At 49.0% G+C, this 12,619-nt stretch overlaps 1 protein-coding gene across 7 annotated transcripts in view; it reads left to right on the forward strand.

Annotated features, from left to right (window-relative positions):
- Positions 1–12,619, forward strand: part of LOC137346238 (ral guanine nucleotide dissociation stimulator-like) — a 139,184-nt gene that overhangs the window by 52,332 nt on the left and 74,233 nt on the right. Inside the window, exon 1 of one of the 7 annotated variants that reach the window (XM_068009678.1) lies at positions 6,758–7,351. The exons of 4 other annotated variants lie outside the window; for them this stretch is intronic. In XM_068009678.1, the coding sequence (XP_067865779.1) occupies positions 7,244–7,351 (108 nt within the window). In that variant the 5' untranslated portion in view covers positions 6,758–7,243. Of the gene's footprint in view, positions 1–6,757; positions 7,356–12,619 lie in introns of those variants that run through there. 2 more of the 7 variants (XM_068009681.1, XM_068009680.1) reach the window with 2 other exon arrangements.

Below are 12,619 nucleotides of genomic sequence, written 5' to 3' on the forward strand. Positions count from 1 at the left end.
TTGCTAACTTCTTATTAATTAGAAAATACTCTGATCTATCTTTCCTAGTCTAAAGTGGATGTCCTCACATTTCCGCACATTGAATTTCATTTGCCATAGTTTTGCTAACTCATTTTATCTATCACTGTCACTCTGCTTCCACCTACTTACTGTGCCACCTAACTTAGCGATGCCAGCAAACTTCAACATAAGGCTCTCTATTCCTTCACCTAGGTGAATGAAAAGTATAGTGAAAAGCTAAGTCCCCGGTACAGATCCCTGGGAGATTATTAATATGGTTTATAAATAGAATAATGGACACTCTGGGAGTGAGTTACAGACTGGAATCTAATCGAAGGGTTCAGATGGTTTATATATAGAGTAATGGATACCCGGGAGTGAGTTACAGACTGGAATCGAATCGAAGGGTTCAGATGGTTTATATATAGAATAATGGATACCCGGGAGTGAGTTACAGACTGGAATCTAATCGAGGGGTTCAGATGGTTTATATATAGAATAATGGATACCCGGGAGTGAGTTACAGACTGGAATCTAATCGAAGGGTTCAGATGGTTTATATATAGAATAATGGATACCCGGGAGTGAGTTACAGACTGGAATCTAATCGAAGGGTTCAGATGGTTTATATATAGAATAATGGATACCCGGGAGTGAGTTGCAGACTGGAATCTAATCGAAGGGTTCAGATGGTTTATATATAGAATAATGGATACCCGGGAGTGAGTTACAGACTGGAATCTAATCGAGGGGTTCAGATGGTTTATATATAGAATAATGGATACCCGGGAGTGAGTTACAGACTGGAATCTAATCGAAGGGTTCAGATGGTTTATATATAGAATAATGGATACCCGGGAGTGAGTTACAGACTGGAATCTAATCGAAGGGTTCAGATGGTTTATATATAGAATAATGGATACCCGGGAGTGAGTTACAGACTGGAATCTAATCGAGGGGTTCAGATGGTTTATATATAGAATAATGGATACCCGGGAGTGAGTTACAGACTGGAATCTAATCGAGGGGTTCAGATGGTTTATATATAGAATAGTGGATACCCGGGAGTGAGTTACAGACTGGAATCTAATCGAGGGGTTCAGATGGTTTATATATAGAATAGTGGATACCCGGGAGTGAGTTACAGACTGGAATCTAATCGAGGGGTTCAGATGGTTTATATATAGAATAATGGATACCCGGGAGTGAGTTACAGACTGGAATCTATCATTCTTGATCTTTGAATTTGTATCTTCCTCTTTAACTGTTCACACACAGGATGGACTTCCTAATGAGCACAATTGCATCATTTTGTTCTGATCTTTGCCAACTAACTGAACCCTGGAACCAGGGTCTGAGCCACTTTCATTAATTACCATCGTTTACACTTGATAGCCTGCATTGCTGTTCACTGTTGGCTGCTGCTAACTCCGATCTTTTGCTTATTTTCTCTTTCTCTCTCTTGAATTATTGCTGAGTAGGAGGAAAATCAGAGAAAAACACGGCACAGGAGGAGGCCATTCCACCCATCATGCCTGTGCTGGCTGTTTAAAATCTATCCAATTCGTACCACTCCCCCTGCTCTTTTCCCCACAGCCCCGTAAATGTTTCCTTTTCAAGTATTTATCCAATTCCCTTTTGAAAGTCTCTATTGAGTCTGCTTCTACCGCCCTTTCAGGCAGTGCATTCCAGATAACAACAACTCGCTGTGTAAAAATAGTATCTTCATGTTGCTTCTGGTTTTTCTGCCAAAGTGTAAAGTTGGTCTATTTGAACAAAGAAAGACCCTCTCGCTAGCTTTGTGATGCAGCTACCATTTCAGCTTAGCCTGATATTGGAGAAGTCGGTTGTGAACTTGGTCTGCGGGATAGCAGTAAATAAGTGATGGCCAATCGACAGCCAGTTTTACTTGAGTATTGCTGAAAATAGAGACACTTTGCCGAAGCTTTTCGCCTTGCACTCATCAGGGCAGTTAGAAAGAATGCCAATGTAAGGGAAAGCACACATTTATACTGTATCAGAAGAGAGTGCTGATTGGTTGGCAAGAGGACTCTGATTGGTAGAGGCCTTGCCATGGAGAATGCACCAGTTTATGGTGACTGACAGTTAACTGCCAAACTTTGTTTGAAATTTAAACCAGGCAGCTTGACTGATTAGTCAAGATATTGCCCTGAGGAATGAACCAGCGAATGGCTGTCACTTATTTTGTTCAGCTGAAACTAGTGTAATGTGTGTACAATCTGTTTGATTAGAACAGGGCCTTGTGCATTAATACATGTAGCTTCCAGTATGCACAAATGTGTCACACTATGAGCCTGACTGACCTTCTTAAATTGGTTGTCAGCATAATTCTTAGCACACGGAGGACTGTTTAGGAAATGTTGTTCAATTGTGGATTCACATCTAATGTTGGACATTGTGTTTTGAGTTTTGCAAGCACGGGCTGGTTGGGTATGATCTGTACCTTGCCCATTGCCAACAGTGGAAGGGACATATTGTTTGATACGATCTGCAAGTCTTTGGGACGTATGGCCGATATACCGAGCACCACACTACATATATCGCTGCAGATAGTGATACACAGAGCCCAGTTCTATGCAGACAGAAAGAACATGTACAAACATTGTGCCTGTTTCAGCTGAACAAAATAAATGACAGCCATTCGCTGGTTTATTCCTCAGGACAATGCCTTGACCAATCAGAGTCAAGCTGCCTGGTTTAAATTTCAAACAATCAGAGTCCTCTTGCCAGTCAATCAGCACTCTCTTCTCATAGAATATAAATTTGTGCTTTCCCTTACATTGGTATTCTTGTGATTTGTCCTGATGAGTAGAAGACAAAAAGCTTCGATAAAATGTCTCTATTTTCAGCAATACTCAAGTTCTGTCCCATCAAGTGACAATTAGCCAGTTTTTATGTCAGCATCGCTGGCTAGGACAGCATTTATTGTCCATCCCTAATTGCCTTTGAGAAGGTGATGGTGAGCTGCCTTCTCTTACATTGTACCTGGCTTTCTTTCCCACTAAAGTCACATGGGGGAGAGTAGAGTAGCACTGGCTGCTGAATCGCCATTGGCAATTCCATGCCAAAGTCCAATTTCATCCCCATTGGCCTGGAGGCTGAAAGCTGTTGTCAACAGTTCTCACGGTGCCCACTCTGGCAGTTGGAAAGGATGAGAAATAATGAAAGACTTCCATTCATACAGTGTCTTTCACAACCTCAGCATGTCTAAAGAGCTTTATGCCAATGAAGTACTTTCTGACGTGTAGTCACTGTTGTAATGTAGGAAACGCTTTGTGCGCAGCAGGATCCTGAAACAGCAATGAGACGATGACCAGACAAAATTGGTTAAGGATAGATTTTGCCCAGGAGACCAGGTAGAACATACCTGGACTTCTTCAAAATGGTGCCAGGGGATCTTTTACATCTACCTGAGAGGGCAGATGGGGCACTGGTTTAATAGGTAATCAGAAAGACTGCCCCTCCAATGGTGCTGCACTCCCTCAGTACTGACCCTCTGACAGTGCAGCACTCCTTCAGTACTGACCTTCCAACAGTGCATCACTCCCTCAGAATTGACCCCCTGACAGTGCAGCACTCCCTCAGTACTGACTGACTGACACTGCAGCACTCTTTATATACTGACCTTCCAACGGTGCAGCACTCCCTCAATAGTGATCCTCTGACAGTGCAGCACTCCCTCAGTACGGACCCCCTGACTGTGCAACACTCCCTCAGTACTGACCCTCTGACAGTGCAGCACTCCCTCACTACTGACCCTTCGACAGTGCAGCACTCCCTCAGTACTGACCCTCTGACAGTGCAGCACTCCCTCAGTACTGACCTTTCTACAGTGCAACAATCCCTCAGTACTGACCCTCCAACTGTGCAGCACTCCCTCAGTACTGACCTTTCTGCAGTGCAGCAATCCCTCAGTACTGACCCTTCTACAGTGCAGCAATCCCTCAGTACTGACCCTGTGACATTGCAGCACTCCCTCAGTACTGACCCTTCTAAAGTGCAGCACTCCCTCACTACTGACCCTCTGACAGTGCAGCACTCCTTATGTACTGACCTTCCAACGGTGCAGCACTCCCTCAGTACTGACCTCTGATAGTGCAGCACTCCCTCAGTACTTGCCCTCTGACAGTGCAACACTCTCTCAGTACTGACCCTCTGACAGTGCAGCACTCCCTCAGTACTGACCCTTCGACAGTGCAGCCCTCCCTTAGTACTAACCCTTCTACAGTGCAGCACTCCCTCAGTACTGACCCTTCTAAGGTGCAGCACTCCCACAGTGCTGACCCTCTGACAGTGCAGCACTCCCTCAGTACTTACCCTCTGACAGTGCAGCACTCCCTCAGTGCTGACCCTCTGACAGTGCAGCACTCCCTCAGAACTGACCCTCGGACAGTGCAGCACTCCCTCAGTACTGACCTTTCTATAGTGCAAACATCCCTCAATACTGACCCTCTGACAGTGCAGCACTCCCTCAGTACTGACCCCGTGACATTGCAACACTCCCTCAGTACTGACCCTCTGACAGTGCAACACTCTCTCAGTACTGACCCTCTGACAGTGCAGCACTCCCTCAGTACTGACCCTTCGACAGTGCAGCCCTCCCTTAGTACTATCCCTTCGACAGTGCAGCACTCCCTCAGTACTGACCCTTCTAAAGTGCAGCACTGCCACAGTGCTGACCCTCTGACAGTGCAGCACTCCCTCAGTACTGACCCTCTGACAGTGCAGCACTCCCTCAGCACTGACCCTCTGACAGTGCAGCACTCCCTCAGTACTGACCTTTCTATAGTGCAGCAATCCCTCAATACTGACCCTCCGACAGTGCAGCACTCCCTCAGTACTGACCCTCTGACAGTGCAGCCCTCCCTCAGTACTGACCCTTTTAAAGTGCAGCACTCCCTCAGTACTGACCCTCTGACATTGCAGCACTCCCTCAGTACTGATCCTTCTGAAGTGCAGCACGCCCTCAGTACTGACCCTCTGACAGTGCAGCACTCCCTCAGTGCTGACCCTTCTAAAGTGCAGCACACCCTCAGTACTGACCCTCTGACAGTGCAGCACTCCCTCAGTACTGACCGACTGACAGTGCAGCACTCCTTATGTACTGACCTTCCAACGGTGCAGCACTCCCTCAGTACTGACCTCTGACAGTGCAGCACTCCTTATGTACTGACCTTCCAACGGTGCAGCACTCCCTCAGTACTGACCTCTGACAGTGCAGCACTCCCTCAGTACTGACCCTCTGACAGTGCAGCACTCCCTCAGTACTGACCTCTGACAGTGCAACACTCCCTCAATACTGACCCTCTGACAGTGCAGCACTCCCTCAGTACTGACCCTTCGACAGTGCAGCCCTCCCTTAGTACTGACCCATCTACAGTGCAGCACTCCCTCAGTACTGACCCTTCTAAAGTGCAGCACTCCCGCAGTGCTGACCCTCTGACAGTGCAGCACTCCCTCAGTACTTACCCTCTGACAGTACAGCACGCCCTCAGTGCTGACCCTCTGACAGTGCAGCACTCCCTCAGAACTGACCCTCTGACAGTGCAGCACTCCCTCAGTACTGACCTTTCGACAGTGCAGCACTCCCTCAGTACTGACCCTTTTAAAGTGCAGCACTCCCTCAGTACTGACCCTCTGACAGTGCAGCACTCCCTCAGCACTGACCCTCTGACAGTGCAGCACTCCCTCAGTACTGACCCTTTGACACTGCAGCAATCCCTCAGTACTGACCCTCTGACAGTGCAGCACTCCCTCAGTACTGACCCTCTGACAGTGCAGCACTCCCTCAGTACTTACCCTCTGACAGTGCAGCACTCCCTCAGTACTGACCCTTCTAAAGTGCAGCACTCCTGCAGTGCTGACCCTCTGACAGTGCAGCACTCCCTCAGTACTTACCCTCTGACAGTGCAGCACTCCCTCAGTGCTGACCCTCTGACAGTGCAGCACTCCCTCAGAACTGACCCTCTGACAGTGCTGCACTCCCTCAGCACTGACCCTCTGACAGTGCAGCACTCCCTCAGTACTGACCTTTCTACAATGCAGCAATCCCTCAATACTGACCCTCCGACAGTGCAGCACTCCCTCAGTACTGACCCTGTGACATTGCAGCCCTCCCTCAGTACTGACCCTTTTAAAGTGCAGCACTCCCTCAGTACTGACCATCTGACAGTGCAGCGCTCCCTCAGTACTGACCCTTCTACAGTGCAGCAATCCCTCAGGACTGACCCTTTGACACTGCAGCAATCCCTCAGTACTGACCCTTCTAAACTGCAGCACTCCCTCAGTGCTGACACTCTGACTTTGCAGCACTCCCTCTGTGCTGACCCTCTGACAGTGCAGCACTCCATCAGTACTGACCCTCTGACAGTGCAGCCCTCCCTCAGTACTGACCCTTCTAAAGTGCAGCACTCCCTCAGTGCTGACCCTCTGACAGTGCAGCACTCCCTCAGTGCTGACCTCTGACAGTGCAGCACTCCCTCAGTACTGCACTGTGAGTTTCAGCCTGGATTAGGTGCTCAGGTCTCTGAAGTGGGTCTCGAACCCACGTCTTTCTGACTCAGAAGTGAGACATGTGCCATTGACTGCAGAAAGAAAACCATCTAATTCCCTGGGGATTCGAGTGCAATTCTGGAGTGAAACCAGAGACACTTGTTTCGAGCACACAGGTGCACGATTGCGACTCTGAACGCGTCCAGCACAAGCGGCTCAGTGAGTTTACTCAAACCCAACACTGACTTCCTTCCCTCCCTTTTGAAGCAGTTCCTGTTTTTCTTGTTCCGCCAGTGCCGAGGTGGCTGACTCCTTTCTGCTGAGATCACTTGTGAGTCGGGCCCAGGATTCGATTTCAAACAGCACTTTAGCAGCGTGAGTAAATTGTGTTGTCGATGTAGCCTTCGCACAGAATTCCTGTCTACCTCAGTCGATCAAATGCGAAAGAAAAGCAGCAAATCAGTTTTTTTTAAAAAGCTGCTCCTCTGACAGGTTAATCGCTGGGGTTTTGTTTCTGTCTGGCTTCGGCTGCATTAGACTTCAGCCAGTTGTCTTTACAGAACAGTAGTTGCACTGAGCTGGTGAGTGCTGTTAACCTGAATACCGTGGCGACAGTCCGGGAGCCCCAGGGCACCTCTGTTTGACTCAGGAGTCCATGGATGTCTGTTTCCGGCTTTGCGATCCATGAGGAACAGGCACGCAGCAAGTGCCTGTCCGCAGACTGGCGCCAATGGATGAGGATGAGGTCAACCTCAGGATCTGCGGCTTACTGTGGATCCGGAGGGCCCCGAAAGGCAACAGTGCGATGAGGACACGCTGGTACTGTGACTTGGACTTGGTAGGTAAGCACATGTGACCGACCGGGGTCAGACTTATTTAAGTGCAGCATCGTTATGGTGTCAGGCGTCACTCAGTAGTAGCACTCTCAGCTCTGGGTCAGAAGTTTATGGGTTCAGTTACTCACTCCAGAGACCTGAGCACAAAGCCCAGGCTTACACTCCCAGAGCAGTGCTGCACTGTCGGTGGGTCAGTATTGAGGGAGTGCTGCACTGTCGGAGGGTCAGTACTGAGGGAGTGCGGCACTGTCAGAGGGTCAGTACTGAGGGAGTGCTGTACTGTCAGAGGGTCAGTACTGAGGGAGTGCTGCACTGTCAGAGGGTCAGTGCTGAGGGAGTGCTGTACTGTCAGAGGGTCAGTACTGAGGGAGTGCTGCACTTTCGGAGGGTCAGTGCTGAGGGAGTGCTGTACTGTCAGAGGGTCAGTACTGAGGAGTGCTGCATTGTCAGAGCGTCAGTGCTGAGGGACTGCTGTACTGTCAGAGGGTCAGTATTGAGGGAGTGCTGTACTGGCGGAGGGTCAGTACTGAGGGAGTGCTGCACTTTCGGAGGGTCAGTGCTGAGGGAGTGCTGCACTGTCAGAGGGTCAGTGCTGAGGGAGTGCTGTACTGTCAGGGGGTCAGTACTGAGGGAGTGCTGCACTGTCAGAGGGTCAGTACTGAAGGAGTGCTGCACTGTCAGAGGGTCAGTGCTGAGGGAGTGCTGTACTGTCAGGGGGTCAGTACTGAGGCAGTGCTGCACTGTCACAGGGTCAGCACTGAGGGAGTGCTGCAATGTCAGAGGGTCAGTGCTGAGGGAGTGCTGTACTGTCAGAGGGTCAGTACTGAGGGAGTGCTGCACTTTCGGAGGGTCAGTGCTGAGGGAGTGCTGCACAGTCGGAGGGTCAGTACTGAGGGAGTGCTGCACTGTCAGAGGGTCAGTACTGAGGGAGTGCTGCACTTTCGGAGGGTCAGTGCTGAGGGAGTGCTGCACAGTCGGAGGGTCAGTACCGAGGGAGTGCTGCACTGTCCGAAGAGCAGTACTGAGGGTGTGCTGCACTGTCCGAGGAGCAGTACTGAGGGTGTGCTGCATTGTCCGAGGAGCAGTACTGAGGGAGCACTGCACTGTCCGAGGAGCAGTACTGAGGGAGTACTGCACTGTCCGAAGAGCAGTACTGCGGGGACTGCTGCACTGTCAGAGATACTCTCTTTCGGATGAAACGTTAAACCAAGTCTGCCCTCTCAGGTGGATGTGAAACATCCCACAGCAGCTATTTCGAAGAATAGCAGCGGAATTCTCCCCGGTGTTCTGGTCAATATTTATCCCTCAATCAACACCTTGAAAACCTTTATCTGGTTATGATGACAGTGCTGTTTGTGGGATCCTGCTGTGATTCCTACATTACAACAGTAACTACACTACAGAACGAACTCAGTCGCTGTAAAGCACTTTGGGACATCCTGAGATTGTGAAACGCAGTGAATGATGGCATGTCTTATTTTTTAAGTTTAAAAGGCCTGAGGGACTTCAGTTAACGTGGAGAGACTGGAGAAGCTGGGATTGTTATCCTTAGAGCAGAAAAGGTTAAGGGGAGATTTAATCGAGGGGTCCAAAATCCTGAAGGCTGTTGATGGAGTAAATAAGGAGAAATTGTTTCCAGTAGCAGGAGGGTCGGTGACCAGAGAACACAGACTGAAGAAATTAACAAAAGAACTAGGGGGAAGATGAGGAGGAGAATTTGTTTCTTTCCACAATTTGGAACGCGCTGACAGAAAGGGTGGTGGAAGCCGATTCAGTGATAACTTTCAAAAGGGAATTGAATCAATACCTGAAAGGAAAAAAATTTACAGGGCTATGGGGAAAGAGCAGGGGAGTGGGACTAATTGGGGAGCTCTTTTAAAGAGCCAGCACAGACACAATGGGCCGAATGGCCTCCTTCTGTGCTGTAAGATTCTATACCCCCCCCTCCCCTCCCCCCAGCAAGGGCTCTGATTGGGGAATTCACCAATTTGCCAACTGTTAATTTTATTCCAACTTACCAGTTCAATCGCCCAAATGCGTCAGAGGCAAGTAATGCAATATTCATGGTTTTCGAAACCCCAGAACCCCTTTTGTAATAAAAATATGAGTTGGCTGATCCATTCACTGTAACTCAGCAGCCCACGGATGCAGGGCTCCCTCAGCAGGAAGTTGAAGAGAGGCAGGTGGGGTTTGGGTAGGTGTGCTGCTCCATCTGGTGCTGAACAGCACAAGCCCAGACGGTGTCAAGACTGATCCTCGGTCTATCTGATCCCAACCGGAGCAGCGCTCGGGGTGCAGGACAGCAACTGAGAGGGAAAGTGCCCCAGTGATACCTGCCCACCCTTTGCTGGAAGTGCGCCCATGCAGAGGGCAGGTGCAGACCGGAGTGGGCTCAGTCGCGATGCCTCCAGATGGCTGAACAGCCTGCTTATGCTCACTGCTGGTATTTCAGTGCAGTACCGGAGGGCTGTAGCGTCCTTGTAATAAGTCGCCACCTTGGAAGAAGTGGAATTGTTTGGGGGTGTTGATCGTACAGCTTGAACAGTGTCATGGTGTGTTGAATGATATTAGCTCCAGTGTATATTATCAAGTGTATATGATTCAGATGCTGCCTCAAACAGGAGCATGCTTGTTTCTGAGTCAGCCGGTTGTGGGTTTAAGTCCCACTCGAGGACTTGAGCACAAAATTCGAGGCTGACTTTCCCACTGCAGTACTGAAGGAGTACTGCACTGTCAGAGTAGCCGTCTCTTGGTTGAGGCATTAAACCACGGCCCTGATGCCCTCTCAGGTGGACATAAAAGACCTCACGGCCCTACCTTGAAGTAGAAGAGTAGGGGAATTATCCCCAGTGTCCTGGGCCAATCATTATCCCTCAATCAACATCACAAAAAAAGATGATCTGCCTATTAACACATTGCTGTTTTTTGGGAGCTTACCTTGCGCAAATTGGCTTCCACATTTCCTACGTCACAACAGCGACTACGCTCAAAAAAAAATACTTGATTGGTTGCAAAGCATTTGGGACGTCCTGAGATTGTGAAAGGTCTATATTAATGCAAGTCTTTCTTTAAGATCCAGCAAAGTCAAGGTTACTCTGTATTGCAGGATCATCAGCTCAGTGTATGTTCAGTCGTATCAGCCTGCACTGTGAGTTAAGAGGCTCAGTGGATGTTCAGTGTTAACTGTATCAGCCTGTACTATACGTTAACAGGGTTAGTTGATCCCTCCTGGCCTGAGGAGCTCCGTTGCAGATTTATTCTTGAAATATGTGGGGAGTCTCTCTGTTGTTTGTTGACTGCTGTCTCACACTGCTGACTAGCCAGGCGACGATCACGCCCTTTGATTGTTGCTTCACAGGATGTAAAGAGTTACTTATTAAGGCAATTACTCAGCTTATCAGTCATCGGGGACAGCTTCCTACCGACTGAATAAAAATATATAGCTTTGTGTACATTGTGGACTCTGTCGCCATAACAACGGCTACGGTTATGCAGGAGATGCATGTCAGCCGTTGCCAGGTGAATTCCAATTGCCTCCTCCCAACGCCTGGTATGGGAAGCTTTTCCATCACAAAGCCAGCACAGACCATTCGTAGAATCACAGAAATTTACAGCACAGAGGGTGGCCATTTGGCCTGTCGTGCCTGTGCTGGCTCTTTGTAAGAGCAGTCCTGCTTGGTCCCATTCCCCTGCTTTCTGTCTGTCGGCCTGTAGGTTCCTCATCCTCGCGTACCTTTCTGACTCCCATTTGAAATTATTTATGGAATCAACTTCCACCAACTTTTCAGGTTGAGCCTTCCATTTCCTGACAACTGTCTGAGTGAAAAGAGACTCCCCCTCAGCCTCTAGGTCTTTTGCCAGCAATTTTGAATCTATGACCTCTGGTTTTTGACCCACTCACCAGAGGGAACAGCCTTTCTCAATCAACTCTGTCATCTTGATAATCTTCTATTTGGTCAGCTCTTAACCTTCTGTGTTCCAAGGAGAACTGTCCTGACTTTTCCAACCTCTCCTCATAACTTTCTTTTATTCTTTCACGGGATTTGAGCGTCGCTGGCAAGGCCAGCATTCGTTGCCCATCCCTAATTGCCCTAGTGGCTAGCTAGGCCACTTCAGAGGACAGCTAAGAATCAACCACATTGCTGTGGGTCTGGAGTCACATGTCGGCCAGACCAGGTTAGGATGGCAGATTTCCCTCCCTAAAGTGAACCAGATGGTTTTTTTACAACAAACAATGACAGTTTCGTGGCACCATTACTGGGACTCGTTTTCAATTCCATATTTTTTTTCTAATGAATTGAAATTCCACCAGCTGCCACGGTAATCCCTGGATTACTAGTTCAGTGACATCGCCACTACGCCAAGAATACAGGGCGTTGACTTAACATCTCACCTGAAAGGCAGCACCTCCAACAGTGCAGCACTGGAACGTCAACCTGGACTTTTGTGCTTAATTCTCTGGAGTGAGACTTGACCCTATGGCCTTCTCGCTTCAAGGTGAGAGTTATACCCATTGAGCCACAGTAGTCTTTCATTCCTGGTCACATCCTGGTAAACCTCCTCTGCACCTTTTCTAAGGCCTTGACATCTTTCCTGAAGTGTGGTGCCCAGAATTGTCCACAGTACTCCAGCTGAGGCCTAGCCAGGGGTTTATAAAGTCCTAGCCTGACCTCTTTGCTTTTGAATTGACCCACCTCATTCCCCGCCCTGATTTAGATGAAGACAGCAGGGAGGAGACTCGAGTGAAGCATACACACCGGGTTGGACTGGTTGAGCCAAATGGCCTGTTTCTGTGCTGTGTATCCTGTGTATGTAATCCCACATTTTCATCTTTCAAGCAAATTGGGTTTCGCGTGTGGGGCTGAGCCAACGTTGGGATGTGGCAGAAATGATTCAGTGAGGACACTTCCCTCACAGCTCTGACACCACTACACTTTTAAACTCAAAACCAGATCAGTCTATTTGAACACAACAGAGGCCTCCAGGCTTAGGATGTCTCATCCTCAGTGAATGCTTTCCTCAGGCCTATCGCCTGGCGACCCGGCCTTGTGACACAGCAGGGCCTCCAAGGTGGGGGACATACTGAGGGGAGATGTCAGGCTGCCAGTAAAGGGAGTCCCGGTCTGCATCCCCCTCTCTCCTACCCCGGGGGCCCATTTATCAGGGCAATACAGCAGGCCAGCTCAGTCTACATCCAGTTGGGGTAGGCCCAAAAGCAGTTTTTCAACAATCGGGAAAGAGAATGAGAGCTGCTCCCGGCTCTATGATTA

Source organism: Heterodontus francisci, chromosome 29 (assembly GCF_036365525.1).
Source record: "Heterodontus francisci isolate sHetFra1 chromosome 29, sHetFra1.hap1, whole genome shotgun sequence".
Lineage (NCBI taxonomy): Eukaryota > Metazoa > Chordata > Chondrichthyes > Heterodontiformes > Heterodontidae > Heterodontus > Heterodontus francisci.